Source organism: Alosa sapidissima, chromosome 7 (genome assembly GCF_018492685.1).
Source record: "Alosa sapidissima isolate fAloSap1 chromosome 7, fAloSap1.pri, whole genome shotgun sequence".
In the NCBI taxonomy this organism is placed as follows: Eukaryota; Metazoa; Chordata; class Actinopteri; order Clupeiformes; family Clupeidae; genus Alosa; species Alosa sapidissima.
Genome location: NC_055963.1, coordinates 32,010,237 through 32,031,383, shown reverse-complemented (window position 1 = coordinate 32,031,383; position 21,147 = coordinate 32,010,237). Strand labels below are relative to the sequence as shown.

General features: G+C 41.5%; 2 protein-coding genes across 3 annotated transcripts in view; both read right to left on the bottom strand.

Moving 5' to 3' along the window:
- kcnq2a (potassium voltage-gated channel, KQT-like subfamily, member 2a) overlaps positions 1 to 13,950 on the bottom strand; it is a 35,483-nt gene extending 21,533 nt beyond the window's left edge. For both annotated transcript variants that reach the window (XM_042098941.1, XM_042098942.1), the window contains exons 1-10: positions 13,599 to 13,950; positions 4,838 to 4,928; positions 3,575 to 3,701; positions 2,641 to 2,816; positions 2,231 to 2,356; positions 1,689 to 1,799; positions 1,430 to 1,525; positions 1,178 to 1,272; positions 595 to 657; positions 208 to 240 (exon numbers count right to left, since the gene is read on the bottom strand). In XM_042098941.1, coding sequence (XP_041954875.1) covers positions 208 to 240; positions 595 to 657; positions 1,178 to 1,272; positions 1,430 to 1,525; positions 1,689 to 1,799; positions 2,231 to 2,356; positions 2,641 to 2,816; positions 3,575 to 3,701; positions 4,838 to 4,928; positions 13,599 to 13,876 — 1,196 coding nt within the window. In that variant the 5' untranslated portion in view covers positions 13,877 to 13,950. The remainder of the gene's footprint in view (positions 1 to 207; positions 241 to 594; positions 658 to 1,177; positions 1,273 to 1,429; positions 1,526 to 1,688; positions 1,800 to 2,230; positions 2,357 to 2,640; positions 2,817 to 3,574; positions 3,702 to 4,837; positions 4,929 to 13,598) is intronic.
- Positions 13,951 to 15,136: 1,186 nt separating this feature from the next.
- Positions 15,137 to 21,147, bottom strand: part of prex1 (phosphatidylinositol-3,4,5-trisphosphate-dependent Rac exchange factor 1) — a 64,831-nt gene continuing 58,820 nt past the window's right edge. The window contains exons 35-39 of the mRNA XM_042099354.1: positions 21,083 to 21,147; positions 20,578 to 20,753; positions 19,589 to 19,691; positions 18,279 to 18,346; positions 15,137 to 17,850 (exon numbers count right to left, since the gene is read on the bottom strand). The exon at positions 21,083 to 21,147 is cut by the window's right edge and continues 2 nt beyond it. Coding sequence (XP_041955288.1) covers positions 17,808 to 17,850; positions 18,279 to 18,346; positions 19,589 to 19,691; positions 20,578 to 20,753; positions 21,083 to 21,147 — 455 coding nt within the window. The 3' untranslated portion in view covers positions 15,137 to 17,807. The remainder of the gene's footprint in view (positions 17,851 to 18,278; positions 18,347 to 19,588; positions 19,692 to 20,577; positions 20,754 to 21,082) is intronic.

Sequence of the window (21,147 nt, the reverse complement as noted above, 5' to 3'; positions counted from 1 at the left end):
GCAAACGGCTATGCAGCTATCATGGCTTTATGTCTGGTCAAAGTGGCATCATAGTCATTCAATACCGGTACTATACAGTATATGAAGATGGCTCCTTATTAGGAGTTTCCTTCTGTTGCATTCCTTACTGCATAGCAAGTCACTTCAGACAGATATATTGGTGTAGTAGTCTCTAAGAAAGATGCAACCAACCAGAGATATACTGACCTTGGAGAAGATTCTGCTGGCTGGGCGTCCTTCCTATGAGGCAACCACAGAAAAGAAAATCGAAGATAGTCAGAGTTACCTGTGTCACTGTAATTTAACAAGCTAAGACGACAATTGCCAACTAGTTATTGATTGATTACAGATTACATATGATTTATAACTATAAGAATTGACATTAGAATTGACATTAAAGAACCTTGAGAATGAAAAGACTACTTAAAACCCTCAGAGGAAGCAGATTAACCGTACTAACTGAAGTTTATACTTCATAAATGCTGGAGGTCATAGAATAGTAAAGGAGTTTTATCCTTTAAGCCAAGTGAATTGAACTGAACCACCAGCAATATTTGTGAGAAAACATTTCTCTGAAAGGATATTCATTCAAACCTGAACCCAGTCTTTCCCTTCAGACTTCGTAGTAGGTCCAGCTGATTGATTGGAGGGATGAGCCTTGATGTGGTTGGAGGAGACAAGGTCAAGAAAGTCAGCATCCTATAGGCCTCTAAAGCAACACACATCCTAACCTAATCAGCACCCCACTCTTACACCTAGTCTATGTCCACTCCCAGAATGCTTGTCTCTGGGTTACATCATTGTGGCCTATATAGAATGTAATACATACATGTAAGTAACTACATTAACTCATAACTGCTTTCAGATTCCTGAGTGCACTTTATACGCGGAGGCTATTGGTTGAAAACATGTGAAGAAACAAACCAAGTCCATCACACTTCTCTCATAAACTGATAAAGTACACTCAAACTCTCTATCAGATGAGAATCTAGGGAGGCAATGTTCTCTTACAGTAATACTAATGGAAATACTAATGGAAATAGTAAACTTGATCACAAATCCATGAAACTGATTTCCTATATGATTAAATCTATACTAATAGAAGTCCATTACAAATGCTGAAAGTGAGCCTGCAGATGCAAGAAGGTGTGGAGGAGGAGGGCGTCCACTCTATTACCTGTACATTGGAACAGATACATTCTGCTCATAGAAGTCCCATGTTGCGAAAAGGTCTGTTCGAGTTAAATTAGTTGCATAAAATCTCCAGGCACTCTAGTAAAAAAATAAATAAAGCCAAAACTGTCAACACCTAAGTAAAGAAATTATGCGTACTGTACGTAAATGTTGAATGTTGCAATAGCATACCATGCAAGCAGTTAGTTAAGCTAATGCCAGAATGTCCTAGTTTGATATTTCTGGTCAAGCCTACCTGAATCAGGCCTGCCGCTGGATTTCGACGTTTCTCAAAATGCTTCTGTCTGTGTTGCTCCTGTACCTTCAGAGCAAAGCCAGAGCCAAGAATACCCTGACAGATGCATGGCCAAAGAGAGAGAGAGAAACAGAGGGCAAGAGAAGTCCCTCAAAAACAGCCCTTATACCATCTGTTCACATACAAAGTGTTCAGTACACAAAATGTCCTTCATTTTTGCAAATTGCTATTCATTTATTCAACCTTTTGCACAACTTACAGCAGGAAGTGCAAAGAAGGCCACACCAATCATGCTGAAGGCTGCAGCGATGAGTCGCCCATTCCATGTTATTGGAAACTTATCACCATAGCCTATCGTCGTCAAGGTGATCTGTGATGGAGAGATTCGCAAAACATTTTGAATGAGTTCTAAAGTGACTGATGGTTACTTGAAACAATGTCAGAAACAGCTGTATCTTGAGAGGTCTGGTCTCTTCTTCTCATCTCCAGCTAATATCCCTTATCCTGGGTTTACTCAGACAAATGAGATTCACAGTTGAGCTGAGTTTTACCCAGTGTTAAAAAGGAGATTTTCCTGTTGCCTTCGTACTTGCTTTATGGGAGTAAGATGTGCTACACAAAAAGAGAAATTAAATTCAACATTTATTTCAAGACAAACATTACTGTCTTTTGTAACCCCTCTGAGGCTATAGGAGATAGTAGGCGCCTCCAGTCTAACCTAGTTCTTTTAATGTGCGCTGATGGGAGATGGAGCCTCCCTTCCCTTCCAGTCAGAGGCCTGCTGTGGAGGGAATTACTTACCATGCCCCACCACAGCGCATCAGCATATGTCTCAAACATCTCGTTGTCATCCTTCTCCACTGAGTACACCAAGAAGGACGCCAAGATGAGACACAGGAAGCCGATGTACCAGGCAGTAATTAGCTCCTGCAGAGATGGGGAGGAACAAGAGAGAAAATGCCCAAGAGCGGAATCATTTCAAACACTGTTATAAAGTTAGAATATCTAACGCTCAGATGATGTATTTAACTGTTTCAATAGCTGCGTTTAATTCTTCTCTTGAACAGAAGTATTACACCATGTCAGTATGAGCATGCTATTTCAAAGTGCAGTTTGTGCTTGGCTTTGGGCATGTGTTGTTGCTGCATTAGTTTTGTTGTTGGAATACAGACACATACAGTGTGTTAGCCCACACAGTGCAACAGCATTACCTTGCTGTGTGCATAGACCACAGATCCCAGAAGTTTCCAGGTACCGCCGCGACGGTCCATTCGGAGCATGCGCAGGATCTGCAGAAAGCGCAGACTCCTGATGGCAGAGGTGGCGAAAACATTCCCCTGCGAGCCGGCTGCTAGCACTGACACGGATGCAATCAGCACCATCATGTCTACATGGGAGCACAGTAGCCAACACACACGCACACATACACACACACACACATACACATATACACACACACACGACTCTTGAGTAGAATTCCAACACCTATTAATATGCTAAGTGCATGTTTGAGATACACATTCTCACCAGTGCATTATTATGATACCATAGCATAGCAGATACATTCTTCTATGCTTTGCAGAAGGTTTGCAGCAAGTAATAGTTCTTGCTTTAGAATGCTTTCTTTATCTATTAATGAAATCACATCTTTCTGCTGATGTGAAACAGTCCTGATTGCCAAAGCTGACTTGGCTTTGCCAATGTGAAGCAGACCTGATTGGCAAACAGCTGATTGATGATGGAACACTGTCAAACAGCCTCCAGCACTCGAATCCAACGTCAATGACAGAGCATCTTTGGGCCTTTATGTCTGTTATCTTACATACTGAACTTGTTATGATACGTGATATAAATTAATTTCTAAGCAAAAACTACATATGTTGTTTAAATTGAATACCTTAGTATGATAGACTTAGTGTCTGATTCCAGTATTTAGTTAATGTACCATTTAAAAAGTAGAACTACGCAAACTGTCTCAACTGAAAGATTTTGAAGGGGAAGAGAGGAGAGGGAGACATGACAGTGTGTGAGATAGAGTGAGCGAGAGAAAGGAAGAGAAAGAGGGCATAAAGACAAGAGAGGAAATAAAATGAACCACATAACAGGAAGAGCATGGTAACAGTGTGAAGTGGCCAGCACTCCTACCGATGATACAGAAGGGCTTGCGGGCAAACTTGAGCCGGCCTCTCCATCCTCTGTAGCGGCAACAGCAGCCTGCTGCCCAAATCCTCACAATATACTCCACTCCAAACACCACGATGGTCACGATTTCCTGCAGTCAGAAGACACAACGCTAGTACACAAACACTGGCACAGTAAGTACAGTCAAACTTGACTGGACACTAACTATCAATGTCCTATGTAAAGATGCTGACACTGTACTTATGTACTTACATGTACACAGTTCATTTCTGTAATTCACCCTCTTTAACCACAGAATATGGATATTATCCTACATACATTAAGACGTATTTCTAAAGCTGAGAGCATCAACGTTTAGTGTACCAAAAATATGTCAAAATGTTAAAAGATGTCATGTTAACAGGATTCATTCTAAAGGACTAGATATGCTTGGTAAAATGTACACCATCTTGGTAACTTAAAGGTATCCAATGCAGTTTTGTTTTTTTGTGCGCTACTGGGCTCCCCTACAGTTGCAGAGTATTTGACAAGATAATATTACAACTTCATACAAATATTCCACAATTGGTATAAAACAATTCATATGATTCTCTGGGTCGGGGCAGAGCGAAGTTGCAAAGCTAGTTCTCCATAGGTGGGTAGGCTATGGTTGGGAAGGCACATAATTCTCTCTATTACAAGTTAGTTTACCATCAAAATAACGTTGAAGCTGTAATATTAAGGTACAAAAACTTGCATAGGATATCTTTAAATAAAATTAGATACATTCATTTGCTTACAAACTCCGTGCAAGTGACTGAGGCATGTATGCTTTCCCATTTGAACTGTGAGGACAGATTTCCTTTCCTACCTGAACGTCAACAAATCCATACTGTCGACTGTTTGGTCCCTGAAATACTGTAGCTCAGATGACACTTACAAATGCAGAGGCATGGATGCAGTGGCTATTGATTTAATTAGCCTACAATACGTATACTTCTTGTGGTTGAGGAGATCTCTCCCTGAGTAAAGAATTGCTAAGACAAAACATCTTTGGGTGTCCTGCACACAGGTATCATTTGGAATACATTAAGACAAATGTTGACAACAATGTAAAGCATGCAGAATTTAGATATTGCAACAAGACACATATATTTGCTAACTCATCAAGTCTTGTATTATATATACCTGTTGTAAAAGTAGGACAGAGGTCCAGTCTAACTCACTAATGAAATACACAATACAAACGCACACAATCCAAGCTCACATCCTATAGATTGTACATACCAGAATGTATAAGGCACTCTCTGAGCTCTTCTTGAATTCCTTGATCGTGGCAAACACGGAGAGCACAAGACAGGAGAATACCAGCACAAATCTGAAACGAAGGCATACAGATGCATTCTTCAACATTCGTCCATACTACTCCAAGCACACTACATTGCAATTATACTTTACATAAGTACAACGTATGGCAACCCATGAATGTAGGCATTACCAGATGGTTATTGATTCATTACCACTGATAACATGGGTACCATTGGGTATGTGAGTCTATGGACATACAGTGCAACCGGAAAGTATTCAGACCCTTTCAAGTTTCCCACATTTTGTTATGTTTCAGGCTCATCTTAAAATGGATTCAGTTCATTTTTTTTCTCATCAATCTACACACAATACTCCAACACTCCACAAAAGATCAGGTGTTTGGAGTGTTTTGTACATTTATAAAAAAATAAAAGTCTGAAAATTTCAATTTACATAAGTATTCAGACTCTTTGTTATGACACTTGCAATTGATCCCTGGTGCATCCTACTTCAATGGTCTTTGAGATGCTTCTACAACTTGATTAGAGTTCACCTGTGCTTAAATTAATTCATTGGCCATTATTAAGAGAGGTAGACATCTCTTTATATACAATCTTCACACAACCCTGTCTTGCAGATCTACGGACATTGTCTCGACCTTGTGGCTTGGTTTTCACTCTGACATGGTTATGGATTTGGCAGACGCCTTTGTCCAAAGCGACACATAAATACAAAACAACAATATTTAAAATTGAACAGGGAACAGATTAGAATGTTGGTCAAATATTATAAGAAGAAGAATAGTAATAATATCAACAATATCAATTCAATCAATAGCCTAATACAAATAAGCAATGAAAATGAGGGGAAAGGCAATAATAAAACAATATTGTCCATTTAATCAATAATATAAAAACAATGACATGGTAAGACTACATAAGGAGAATATCAATAATAAACAATAATGTCAAATTAATTAACAGCCTAATGAAAATAAAACAATATTATACAAACCATAACATATAAGCGCTTAAACAACTAAGTACATGTTGAATAGGAATGTCTTTAGACCCCTCTTAAACGACCCAAAACTACCACAGGAAAGGAGAGCACTGGGCAACTCATACACCATCAACTGTGAGACCTTATATAAAGAGATGTCTGCCTGTCCTAATAATGGCCAATGAATTAATTGAGGCACAGATAGACTCTAATCAAGTTGTAGAAGCATCTCAAGGACCATTGATAGAAGTAGGGTGCACCAGAGCTCAATTGCAAGTGTCATAACAAAGGGTCTGAATACTTATGTAAATGGAATATTTCAGACTTTTATTTTCAGAATTTTTTTTTATAAATTTACAAAACACTCCAAACATCTGATTTTTTGTGGAGTGTTGGAGTATTGTGTGTAGATTGATGAGAAAAAAACCCCCGAATTGAATCCATTTCAAGATGAGTCTGAAATATAACAAAATGTGGAAAACTTGAAAGGGTCTGAATATTTCCCCTTGGCCCAAAGGGCTGCTTTTATACCAAAGAGTTCAGTCTGGTGACTTGCTGTCACTTAGGCTTGAAACCTGCACAGAAATGAAATGTTGATGTCAATCAGGAATGCTGTCGTCAATCAGGAATGTTAATGCACTGCATATAGAGGCCAGATGAGGAAAAGACAAAAATAATCACTATTCAAAATGTTATCTTATTATTTATGAAATTGTTTATGTCTTGGTGTCACGCACGGGTACGCTGGCGACTACGCCACTCTGTCCGGTATCTTTTGTCTTCTGTGTCAATGTCTTGTGTGTGAGCGCTTTGGGTTGCACTCTGTGCATATAAAAGCGCTATATAAATAAAAGTGACTTGACTTGACTTGACTTATACCTCCCTGACGTTGGAGCAGCATGAAGCTTGAGCTCAAATGATCCCCCTACATCGTCCTCCTCTACCCTCTCACAACAGCAGCTCAACCCACCCAGGAGCCCTGCTCAGAACAACAGTGATAAATATCAGCTTATCTCTACCGCCAAAAACCCTGAAGCCTGTGAAGCCATTATTCATCTCTCCTCTAAACTGGTTCCAAAACAACTCCCCAAATTCACTTACCCCATCTGCTCGTTCCACTATGTCACCTCCCCAGGCTCCTGTCATCTCCATTTAAACCCAACCCTTGATTTCCCTTTGCTCCTTGCATAGTTCTCTCTCTCCCGGTCACCTTCCTGATCATCATCATCTATTTCTCTCCTCTTTGCCTCTCTCAGCCTTTCTCATGGCCTCCATCTGTTTGTGTATTTTTCCTTGACTTATAACACCTCGTCCAACTCCAATCATCCCCCTGCTTGGTTGGCGACCTGCTGTACTCCTCACGGGTCAGGCTGGGTCCAGAGTTGGAGCCACCAGGGAGTCCTGTGGGCAGCTGCAGGGGGTGACAGGGGCAGGGCAGCTCAGGGAGCCTCAATGGGCCAGAAACTACTCGGACATAAACACTGCTGCTACGAGACGGGTCGGGCTATAGGCCAGATGATTAAAGAGCACTGAGAGATCTCCTGGCATGTTGTGCTATGAGTTGGCATATGAGTGCGTTGAGAATATCAACTGAGTTATCTGCTGTTGGCAAGCTTGTTAACCAAAGTCAGGAAAGATTTTGGTTTATGAATGAATTACAAATACCTCACCTAGGAAAAAAATATTAATTCAAGCAGCAATAACTGGCTATGCTATTTCATTCTGTGAGAACTGCGTGTTGGTACATTATAAAGAAAACCGCTGCAGTTTGCACATACGAAAAGGTAACACCAGTTCATTGCTTTAATTGTCCAATGCTTTGGCAGAGGTGGATTATATTGATTAAGTAGTTTGTGGCCTTCAGTTTGTGCACATCTGCACTTTCTCCACAGCACCCGTAAATGGAACATGATTAAGCATCTCTTCAGCAAGGTATTTGTCTTCCTTATGGAAACTGTCCAGCTCACACAAGCATGAAACCAAAGGTCAAACGTGAGGCAATTGTTCAGGAATGCTCCATTAATGCACAAGGTATTTTATTTTTATTTTTTCATATCACCAGGAGTTGACTTAAAAGGGTTGTAGTAGCGTTTGTGGTAGAGCTATAATAAGCCAAATGTGGTCAAAGAACGCAATGAACAGCCTGAAAAAGTCAAACTTGTGTGTGTGTGTGTGTGTGTGTGTGTGTGTGTGTATGTGTGTGTTAAAAAAGCAGGTGAAAATGTATTGGGACTACATAGCGAGGGGATTAGAGAAGAGGTTGGAAGGCTGTGAAGGTTTAAGTGAGAGCTGGAGCCACAGGAGAGGGCTGCTCCAAACTAATCCAGTCTGCCCTAATGGAGATGGCCTGCAAGCCCCACTATGAGGCACACATTTCAGCTGATGCTTTGAAGTGCTGGGTTGCATATATTATCCAAAGGACCTGGTCCTTTGGCCTCCTGCCTCTTCTAAAAACACATTCACACACACACACACACACACACACACACACACACACACACATACACACACACACACACACACACACACACACACACACACACACACACACACACACACACACACACACAAGCAAGAAAGAACAGCTACCATTTTCTCTGACAAAGGAATGGTTTTGAGTTCAAGCCAATCATCCCCATGAGATAACTTTTAGTTCTGAAATTCACCTTGAAACTGTCTCCAGTGGGTTTTGCCAAAAATCGAAAACATCAGTTCAAAGATAAAGTGGGGCAGAGCGCTGCATCAGATTGTTGGAGTACATGGATTGAGAGTAAGAAGTGATCTCGTGCTGATTTCCAGTTCAGATTTCCGCGCAAATTGAGTTGTGTGAGTCGTGCTGGATGTGCTGACGAGGCTGCTGTGCAGTGGTTTTCAGTAGAGCCCAGAGATGCCCGTGCTGGCCGTGTGCTTGATCGATCATTCTCACATTCTTTTTTTTCTCTCAAGGCTTCCTCACTGACCTCATAACACACAGCAGCTCCGGAACTTTTCTGGAACTGCCTTAGTTAATACTTTAAACACTCCTGGGAATGAGTGTGGGAACCCGAAGGCTTCATTAGTCAGGTCTGAGTAAAAAATAACTCAGATCTTGAGGTAGAGCTGCAAACGTGTACAGTGTGGTCTGTCTTGGGGTGGAATATTTTCTATTTTCTGCCTAGTAAAATACATAAATAAATACATCAGCCAATACATTTTCTATGAAAATGTGGAATTCTTCTTTATGTTAATCAAGTCTGTTCAGACAGCAGACATAAAGCACATCAATCTCCTGTAGCCTGATCACTGATGGTAATTATTCTGCAGATTCTTATTATGAAACAGCACGTCTTATTCCACTAAATATGAAAAAAAACACTAAGAAGCTAATCTCTTGTTTTCCATTAAGGCAACAGTAGGGAGTTTTGTTTTAACTGGCTAGCTAATAAAAGGTATACAAAAATACCAACAACAGTATAGTTGGCTCCTATAAAAGCTTGCTAGCATGTTGGAGTCCTTTGATGATATTGTTGATAATAATATTGTGAAACTACATAAAACATGCAACAGTAAAAAGATAACTGTGTAAAATACATGTGATGTTACTAAAGAAAACTAAGAAAAGGCAAAAAAGATGTGCCTGGTCCAATAATTACAGTACAGTTAATTAACAGTAGTCGCTAACAGGTCTGTTTTATAAATAATATGAATGGGTATAAGTGCAATCTATTTTAGGGCATTTGTACCAGCATAGATAATCTTCCAAGCTTTCCATTATGTCACAAAAATCTGTCTTCTCCTTCATCAAATGCAATGGTTTTTGATGGTTGAATCTCTATCCCGAACTCAAAAATTAGACAATTTCGACAAATAGTTCCAAGAAGCTGTAAACCTACAGTAAACGTATTACCTGTAGACCTAATCTTATTACCAATCCAACCTAAAATGTTGAATCATGCAGGGCATGAAATAAAAACTATTACTGCAACTGGGCAAACTGTTAAAGCAAACTAGATTTGACAGTTCAGTGTACAGTATGAATCAGAATGAATGACACATAGGTTAATGTCTACTTCAGTATATACGATTTAAGGTCCATCCTACCATGGCTCTTGTATAGTACATCTCATGGCTATGACTAATGGATCCCAGGAATGAAAGCCACTCAACAACCTTTCTGTCAGGCATGTGCTGCATTGAGGGGAAATGCAGTAGCATGGGGGATAAATCCAATTTAGATAGCAACCGATACCGCCCAACTTAGTTTAGACGTCAATAGATATAGAGCCTAAAATAATGCAGGTGCCAAAAAGATGCTGTGCGTTTCTCACTCTGGACCTACAAGTGAAAGCACACTAAACACGTTGGGGAGTTTTCTCAAAGGGGAATTTATAGGGACATTGTGGCAACCTCCAGAATCACAGGCACTTTTCTATGCAGGGAAAAATAAATCAGTTCTCGTCCCACCAAAAAAAAAAAGAGTCTCAGTGTCTTGGGAGGATTCTAATCAAAAATGAGTTCAGAGCATAGGGAGCCAAATGTTGAGGACTTTGCATCAGCAGTTAGGGGGAGACTGGCAAACATACAAATGTGTTTGAGCTGAAAGGAATGAAATGAGGGACTATGGAGATGAATATCCAAATGCCAGTTGTCTGTTTGCAGCTCATAGTTCAGAAACCAAAGAATAGAAAGAAAACAGACACATTTTGTATACTAACTAAACCCTCTTGGATAAATGTTGCACAAAGTACAAAATATAGCATGTTAGTAGTGCTGGAACAAATTAGCAAAATTGAAAAAAATAGGCAACAAAAGTTGTGGGAAATTGTATATTGTTGTGAGTGTATCTTATGATACATGGGCGTTGCCATTGGTCCCTATTGCACAATCAAGTACCATGACATCTCACTGTGCTCTCCTGCGCCTTCCCCATCGAGCTGACACTTTCTCTTATAAAAGCTGAGAGCTCCGGCTTTTCAAGACGGATAAAAATGGGTCTGTTAGTCTGGACAGCTGAGAAGGAGAAAAAGACTTCGGAACCCAAAATTGGGTACCAGTGCATCAGTAGCTCATCAGGGTCCATTGATTTCCTGATGATTCCACCAGCTCAGCAACGGCTTTCTGACCATCCCTGACTCCTGACCTGAGGAGCCAGGCAAAGAGATGCACATCAGCCTGCTCAGTGGCCTGCTGTGTAACCTAACTCTCTGGACACAGCAGTGACAGTAGCCACCAGACCAGAAGTCTGTGGTCCTGGATTTGTATCTCATGTCATGCAGGTTACAGTAGCAATGTACCGTGACCCAAACTGTGAGTGAAGTTTAGGGCGGCAAGTGTAGGCCAGTGGGTTATAGTGTGCACTGTGTACTGTAAACATCACTCCCAGTCCATCAAGATGTGATGACGGTGATGACATTAGCAGGGATAGCTTTTAGCTTGTTAGCACACCTGCTCCATGTCTGTATTGTTTTGTATTTGATTCCAATGCAAGAATGCTTGTAACAACACAGATTACATGGCACACCTGTGCCTCTGATGGATGTAATGTCTTCCTGCTTCTATAGGTTTGTAAGTATGGCAAGGGCAAAACTGGGGGTTGGGGGTTGGGGGCTATTGTCCCATCCCAATGTCCCATCCTCAGCTGTACCCATGTGATTGGGCTAAATGAAGACAGAAAGAAAAGCAGAAGTTTTGTGATGCTTAATAGATAATGTTTCATTTCCAGTAGGGGTGTGGCCTCATCTCTCCTGGGACTATGTGTATTGATCTTGTGTATTTGCTTCCAATCGAACACTAACACACACACACATACACACACACACACACACACACACACACACACACACACACACACACAGGGCCTCAGGACTACTGGTAGGTTATTACTTCATGTATGGCAGCCATCAGCAGGAGCTGACCATAGCAGATTGCAGTATAATGCAGTAACACCCCAACACTAGGAGAGGAGAGTGAAAGTTGTATTTCTGTCAGTGCATAACAGTATTTAGAGCCTGCTAGAATAGGAGGAGGAGGGCGTACAGAAAAGATAGAGGGGGTGTAAGAGTCAGTGGAGAAAGTGTCAGGAAAGAGAGAGAGAGAGAGAGAGAGAGAGAGAGAGAGATGGAGAAAGGGTAGGTACGCTGCACTCTTCTACAGTACATGCATCTCTGGAAGGGAGACAAGCCTGCGGAGATTAAGATGGGGGCTGAGTGTTCTATATAAATTATTTATCTAAAGTACATGGCAGAAATGGAGGCATAGTGTAAGAAGCTCTCAAGCCCAGTCATTGTGACTTTGAGCGAACAGGATGCAATTACGATCAGGTTCAGTGCAATTAGCAGCGTGTCTGTATGGGCTGCAGTCAGTGTCCAGTGGCTTTCAATGACAACCTGTCTGGAATAATTGAAAAGTACACAAGCAACACTGACATGATCTCTCCATGTCTGTGCTCTCCTCTCCACTCTGTCCATAAATGGGTCTGCACACTTGGTTGCATTTGCTGCTGCTGCAAGAGTTTCACTCTAGCACTTTAAACATGTGACTATGCCTTCAGCAGAACATATCTCAGGTGAGATTTGGATGAAAAACAAAAACATTTAACATAACACAATATGCAGTACTGTATGATGCACGCATAATGCCACAAAGTAAGTTTATACTGAATCTGAGATGCTGAGACAACCCTCAAAGCCATTGTGTCATTATTATCAACCACATCTCACTCAGCTGCTGAACTCAACAAGCGTATTCAGTGGGACAGAATGACTGTTCAAGTCTAATACAACAGTTACAATCCAAACATTTATGCTCAGCATTTGAAACAAAAATCTGTTTTTAAATTAGACTTTTGGATCTAGGACAACAACAGGACTACAAAAGATACATACAAACAATCAATGTGAAATGTGACCTGTCTAAAAGTTGTAAAATACTTTCTAAATTCACCCAAATGTGATGTTTTGGCAAGTAAAACTGGCAGTGCGGTAACCGTAAAATCCATTGCAGTTTGTCGGGGGGTAGGGGGCGTGGGGCACCTTTGCGACAGCAATACTGTTAGATCGGGTGTAAAAGCCGAGCTCCCCTTTTCTTTTCAATGGCTGCTCCTGGTAATCTAAAGTAATTTTGAGGGCTCCTGATGTTTTATGGGAGAAGGTGTCGGTTCAGGGATGATCAGTGCGTAAGAGCGCGCTGATCTAACAGAGACAAGGCATAGGGTGTGTGTGACTGAAAGCATACGCATGGAGTACCGTGTGCGACAGCGCAGCACGGGAGCTGACCAAGTGCTGAAACACCAAGCGTATTTCATATGGGCTATGTTACCCCTCAGGTGGCGATAAGAAGTCTGAAATACACAGTGGCTTCAAAATCTACCCAGAAATCAGATTAACCACTTCATAGCCGTTATACGACCTTTTCACAATTATTTGAGGGTCTGATAACGTCATTCGACAAAGGTACTCTACGCAAATAATAAAATGCGATCTTCAAACACAAATACTCTTAGAAATAGCAACTTTTTAATGGTTGGAGATATATCCTTTAGGCAATATATTCCGCCCTACACTTATCACATCTAAAAGGGGCTATATGCGGCAAAGCAGATGGGCACGTCGACTGGTCAACAGCACGTCAAACTTTCACCACTGTGCGCGGTTAATGACTGCATCACTTCATTCATGATTCCCCCACATTAATGTCCGCACAGGCGTCAGCTGCGTGGAATCATGGTTTAAATATGGGATGAACACGGTCTCGTACTCACACATAAGCGTGGTATATGAACGCCCAGCCTCTCGGTCTCTCCAAAGCATTGTAGAGGAAATTCTGTAGTTTGCGATAGCCGGCATTTCTCTTATTGGCTCTCCCTCCTTGTCTGGGTCTGCATAAGATGCTGGCCCGCTTAGTGGTCTCCGAACCCGCTATGAGGAGCGCTCCGTCTCTGCTGGTCTCGGCTGCGCCTGGGTCCAGTCCAACAAAGCCGACTTTTTTCTCCCCGCCTTCGGGTGGATAGACTCCGCCGTTGGCGGATTTTTTCACCATCGCGAAAGTCACGGAAATGCAGACGGGGAAGATTGAAACTCCTTATCCGAAGGAGGCATTACCGGACTGGGGTGTGTTCCACAGTGCAGTTGTCGCTCGCTGTTCTCTACTGGAAAGCCAATTGAAATGCCTATGCGAAACTGCAATGGGTAGTCCTTTATCGGTGCGCCTATACCAGCTATCTGACAGGCGCTGTATTTTAATCTTTATGCTCCAGCCAACATAAAGAAACTGCCAACACAAATACGATTAAAAAAAACCTCTTCATTAATTAAATGGATTCCGCAGCCTCTTAAATAATGTTAAGGCAACAGAAACCTTTATGCATTTTTATTTCTTACAGTAATCAAAACATTTAACTACTAATTAATAATAATGTTAATAACAATCTTAATGTTGTTATTGTTATTAATAATAGATGCATTGTTTCTTCCTGACAAGATGATAGTCTAATCCTCCCGTTGATGACAAAGGTTGAGTTTATTCAAATGAAAGCTGTGAGTGAGTAGGCTACACCCCTGTGCATGATTCAAAATTGCATCACCTGAAAGTAATTGCATTTCTTGTAAGCAGATCAGTAATGTATTGGCCCTCATGTAAATCTTAAACTAACAGATAGCTTTATTTATTTATAAATACAGCCGAAATAAGAACTCATTGCAACAAAAGTGGTAAACCTTTCAGTGCTGAGATTCAAATCTTTTTTTCTCTCCAATACTTCTTATGTTCTCCTTTTGCTCGGGGCCCAGCTCCCAGCACCAGCTCCCCAGGCGCCTGATGAAAGGCTACCCACTGCTCCGGGTGTGTATGTGTGCTCCTATTGAGCTCACTGCTTGGTCTGTGTGTGTGTGTGTACACTACCCCCAGATGGATCAAATGCAGAGGACACATTTCCTACAGAACAACAGTTAACGTAATATCACCATCCTCCCATCTCTGTGCTTCACTATTGAGACTGTAGTAGGCCTGGCCAAGTACATGCTGCATGGACACCATCTGAGCTGTCTTCGTCTCATCCAACCAATACCACATTAATTGCAGTTCTGTGCCAAAGAGCTGATGAAATCATTGGCATACTGCACAGGGGTGTACTCATTTCTGTTATATAGACTATACATACCAAAGCATATTGATGAAAGATCTGGGTGCATGAACTCCGCTGACCATAGCCATAACCAAACACATACAAAAAAACTAATTCTGAGGCGACAACTTCCTCCATTGAAGAACAGAAACTCTGAACCCCTGTGAACAATAATGTTCGTCAAATGAGATGTTTATTATGGGGCCTCACCACATAGATTATCATTGCAAAGTAGCCAGTACAGAATACAGATCTGAACTTTTTCCAAACTGAAGGCCATTCTCTGCATGAAACCCTTACATTAGGATATGCCCAACATATTAGACATTCTTTGAGATTGACTAACCTCCTTCACCTTCACCTGAAGTTCACAACTGATTGAAACCACAGGATGAAAAGGAAGATGGATCAATGAAGAGGGGAACCAGGGTATAATGACCAGACTTCAAAGGGTTTTTGCAGACTATTAAAAATGCAGTCTTTTATACCTTTTATTATGGATTTAAAGTAATGTATTATTAATTAAATCTTTGTTTTGCCAATCTTCAGGGACTGGTTTTGACAGCTTGCCTTGAGTGACGGGTGGTTTATGAAGTCATAATGTCTGCTGAGGATGAAGACATGTAGGTTCACAAGTACACGGTGACAAGTTTGAGTGTATATTGCAGTAATGATCTATGCAAACGATGCACATGAGATGTCACTGACTATAGCCGCTGCTGCGCTAAGCTTATGAATTAATGATATTTGTAAACATTTGTGAGAGAAAACTGACAGGATTTCCAGATCATGAAGCACATCACTTCTAGTGGATTCCAGCAGCATACCGGTACTTTAAATACTTTAGTGATCTAATCATAATCAAGTGCTAAATGAATTAGACAAGCATGTAAAGGGAGATGATCTCCACTTGGTTCTACTTAAGTGAAATTACGTATAGATTTTGAATCGAATGAGGTTTAACCAGAACTCAGCCTATCTGTAACTGACCTATATCTCCAGTAGAGGTAAAACTAATTGGGAGTCAGCATTTCTTGTCACCACTACTTCCTATCTTAAACTCCAGTCTGCAGAACACACACAAAGCTGCCCACACTTACTGGCAAAATTTCACTTCAACTTGTACTACACAATGAGAGCCCCTCAACGGGAAGTTATTTTTCAGCAAGCATCACTCTTGTTGATTCAAAAGCAGAGCTAACAGTACACAGTAGGAGACAGGCTTATGCCATGGGCATACGGGCCAAACTGATGACCTCATAGCGTTCCTATTACTACTCATGCTGAAAATTCCCAGAAAGAGAAACAAGTGATCGGCAAGCTGATGTCACAGAAACACGAGCCTCTAGACAGCACGTAGCACCTCAACACATCGGGACGATCTCAAAAAGAGATTCTAAAACAATGCTGTCAGTGTGAGTCACCTTTATGCTTAATCTACTTGAGAACTTTTTCAAATTTACAAGATGAATACAAAAGGGAATTAATGCATTACATATTATAATCTCTTTTAATATTATTAAAATTTAAATTATAGAACTGCCCTTCCTCAAAAGCATTATACTGTATGGTAGTTGCTCTGCTATAGACATTGTTATGTACACATACACAAGAAAATAACAAAACTTCAATAAAATAATGCTACCGTCTACAGTTTATACTTCATGATCCCTTTGTTGTCATCTAACTCCAAAAATGTACAGTACAGGACATTTTTCAAACACTGACGAGTGACAGAACTTCTTTGCGCTCTCTGAGACACACATAAATAGCATCAAAAGGATTTGAAATTGTGGACCTCATCCTGTCCTCTAGCATTATTAAAACAACTGTCAGGAAAGAACTTCAGGCTAAAAAGCTAAAAATATTACGAGTAAGAAGATTCAACTGTTAAAAAAATAGCAATGGAAATAAACAAAACAGTTGGCCACGAGGGCATTTACAAGATTAGCTTCAACCAGCTCAGTGATTAGCTTGTTTTCCCATTTTTGTGTCATATTTTGTGTTGTGTTCCCTGAATTTCAACAGTGGGTAAGTGACATATAGCACACTAAGTATTTAACTCCAACATAAATTAGCATTACTGTAGCTAACAGAATAAAAACCTCTCCTAGACCACATATCCATGTCTAAAACACTCGGTCATTGGTCCATAAACTGCTGTAGGACATTTAGGCTGGAATGTTTCAAGTTAATTCACTATTCCTGATATAATTGGACAATAAATACACTCTTTTTTTAAACGAGACAGTCCCCTCGCTGGGTGAATAGTGCAGAGTGCCACATGCTAAACTACAGTAATTGCACATTCTCCATGTGTGAGGGACGGAGAGCAGGACGCCTTGGACATGCAGACACAGAGAAGAGTCCAGACGTTCTGGTCAGATGCAGAGACCTGCAGATGCAGCGGGAGAGTTTCAGGCACAGCAGGGGTCCGGATTATTGTAAGAGAGTGAGAAATACTGTGTAGGGCCAGTCTCTATCTAGCCGCAGGGGCAGAGTGAGGGGACAAGACTTCCTCAGGAGAGAGAGGGTTTGTCAGTGAAATCAGGCAACTGGGGCGACAGGGGAGTGGAGCGGTGACCCCACATCAGTGGCAGCCCTCCTGGGCATCCCAATCACAGGACTGGGTGGGTGGGGGGGGGGGGGGGGGGGGGGATCAGCAGGGGTGCGAAAGAGGAGAGGAGAGTATCGAGGTTCCAGTTCTGCCTGAGTCGGCGCCACTACGTTTCAGGAATCACTCTGCCAAGCCGTCCTCGCTATAACTGAGAGGTCTCTCTTGTCGCCTTGTCATTTCAAACAGAAAGGGCCATTCAAAAAGCAAAGGGAGCTAAAAATGCGGCAGGTCTACAGATCTCCATCTGTAGGTGGGAGACACAGTCTGAAGAGCCTAGGACAGGAGAGATAATACACACCATCAGATTAAGACACCAGAACAAAATATATCTAGGTCCTCTATAAGAGATTTCACCAGTAGTCCAGCTTTTAGTGTGCATTTTAAGCAGCCAATGTTTACCCTAGTCTCATACACCAGTGAGAAACAGTTGTAAACAATGATAGAAAAAACAAATGTAAAAATGTAATCAGTCTATTCTCAACCTGGCCTCACAATGAAAACTGGCTGTCAAAAATGTTGTGTTTGGTGATGTTTTGACAATGAAGCACCACATAAAATGCCTTTGACTGATGAGCCAAATATAAATCCGGAAATTGTATATTCAGGACATCAATGAAATATTCAAGCCACCTCACACTTCTGTCCTGTCTCATTTCACACAAACACAGTTAGCGCTGAGGGTGTGTTATCTGTGGACAAACCTTGGAGCACTTGGAGGCATCTGGTCCATCACCTTTAGATTCTTTGCGGATATTTCCACTCTGGTGCCCTGTGAAGACATAGAGGTAATTAGAACAGTGCATGCTGCCTTGATAGTATAGTAGCCTATGGCTGCACTGGGTTAGGGGGCTACATGTAGCTAATAACTAGCTGGGTTTCCATTTAACTTTTTTTAATGCCATTTTGACCATTCAAATAAGAATTCCTGAAAAAAAAAAAGAATTCCTGACTGGAAACACTTGACATTTGCATACAATCTTCAATTCTCTTTACTTACATTTGTTGCATTTTATGTGTTTCTGTAAATGTTATCCTGACGACCTTATTTTTTGATCCCTCAGCTGTTCAGGGGCCGTATTTACAAATAATTTTAAGGCTAAAAGTAGCTCCTAACTGGTGAATTTAGGAGAAATTCCTAAAAATCATGGGCGTTTCACTCGTAACTTTGGGTCTCCTATTTTATTTTACTAAGAGTAATTCACGAAGCATTTTAGACCTAAAAGTAGCACCCAAATCTGGAACAGCTTAGAAAAAGGCAAGAGGACTCCTAACTCACTAAGACCTAGGCCTACTCAACAATAATATGCATCAGGAACTCCTACAGGAGCTCTTAATCGGAGGGAATAATTGTGCATTGTAACTAAGGCATGCAGTACAACAACCAAAACCATTCATTGTCAACTGTAGGCTAAACTAAATGTAACATTCATTGTAGGCCATTGTAAATTGTTTCTCCTCTTTGCAAACGTGTCTTCAAACAGATTCATTTACTGTAAAAAATGTTGCAAAGACACTGCATCAATCCATAGTGTATTTCATTAGGCTACTAGGCTATTTGTTTGTTTCTTACTCTTTATTCATTTAGGCTATGTATTCATTTATTCATCATCTTCCGTCCTTTGCACAACTTGTGTAGCGCATGCATTCTCAGACCTGTCACTCATCATCGTAGAGGAGGTTTTTGGAATCATTCCCGCGTTACAATCATCAGCCAATCAAAGTGGTCACTTTAGTCAAGCTTGTGCATGAGTAATGACGTCAACCATAGCAACTTAGGAGCTGTCACTTATCTTACTAAGAGTAGGTCTGAGAGGCTTTGTGAATAACTTAAGAGAAAACTCCTACATAAAATGTTTTATATTAGTGTGATTTAGGAACACTCCTACTGGTAAGATAAAATGCTTTGTTGATGGATGGAAATCTGGCTATTGACATGTCAATAACGTTTGGTGGTAGCAGTAATCAGTGACCATCAGGTTTGCTATTGCCGACTGTGTGACTTCGCAGTTACCTGCTTGCGCATAATATCCATGGTCTGCATGAGACAGCGTGGGAGGAGTCCGTGGTTCCGTGCCAGAATTTGAGCCTGAGCCAGAGATACGCTCAAAGTACACCTGCGCAACATACACAGACACACATTCAGAGAGTACACATGCACAACACACACACAGAAACACACTCAGAGTACACCTGCACAACACACTCAGAGTACACCTGCACAACGCACTCAGAGTACACCTGCACAACACACACAGAAACATGCTCAGAGTACACCTGCACAACACACTCAGAGTACACCTGCACAACACACACACACAGAGACACGCTCAGAGTACACCTGCACAACACACACACACAGAAACACTGAGTACACCTGCACAAGCTTACACAGGATGGGGAGGAACTGAGTGGAGGTGGCTCACACTTGGCTCACACTGTCTGTCTCCATCAGCGGACCTGATTCACTTTGAATGGGCTAAAGCCATGCGTTGTTGAACTGAATTGTGGGTCTGTTGTGTTGCCCTGCTTGCGGCAAAAGTTGAGAAGTTCAACTTTTCAAGCCCCAACGTATAAGTCAACCATGCATTAGTCAATCTGATTGCCTGTATGCAAAAGTCCTGACAGAACTGAGAAAAACAATTGTAGGTGTTTATGTGCAACTAGTTAGGCTTTTGACGATTATATCTAGTAAAAACTAGCAAGAAAAAAGGCATTGTATAGTCTAAAAATTCCATTCTTAAAAAATTTGTTAAGAGTGAGTTTTATGATGTGTATGCCAGCTAACTTATGCTAGCAAGGTAGCTACCCACAGCTCGCGAGTAGCGATTATAGTGGCATGATTGGTTGTTTAGCCGTCATTCTCAGTATACCCTTAAGCGCTGGGCAAACAAGCCCTCAGTCATGCATTAACACAGACGGACTGCATGAGCGTAGCGTTATGGGACCATGAGTGGGTGAGCTGTCGCTGGTGTACAGTAGGGGGCGCCACTTGGGCCATACCTCTGCATGCCCGTGGCACACATGGTGATGTGGCAGGAGCCCAGGCGGTTGCAGAGCTCGGCAGACACCAGCAGCACGCTCACGCCAGACGGATGGCCCCCTGAGCTGGCCTTCACGTTCACGTACGTCTGCATCAGGCGACACAGGTCGTCCAGCGTGTTCAGCGGCCTCAGCAGCTGGACAGGAGAAACACAGGGGTCATACACACCCTTTCCATTTAGTCAGAACAAAAATATAAAAGACATACACACCACCATTTGTTACCAGAATCGTTACATCAGAGGTACTATCATCTGATAATTGCACTCTGTCCAAACACAGGCCAGCTGACTGACCGGAACAGAATTGCATCATTACTTCATTAGCCGGGTGAGTAAGACTGATTTGCAGGGAGGAGTAAGCCCCTCATTTGCATTTAAATGAATTCATTCAGCAAACAGAAACCGTGAGCCACAGTACACATGTTGTGCAACTCGTGCGAGTAATGCTGTATGTAGTTTCATACCTGATCAATCTTCATGGCAGTTTTGTTTGAATCGGTGGGGAGGTTGGATTTCTCAAGGTAAAATG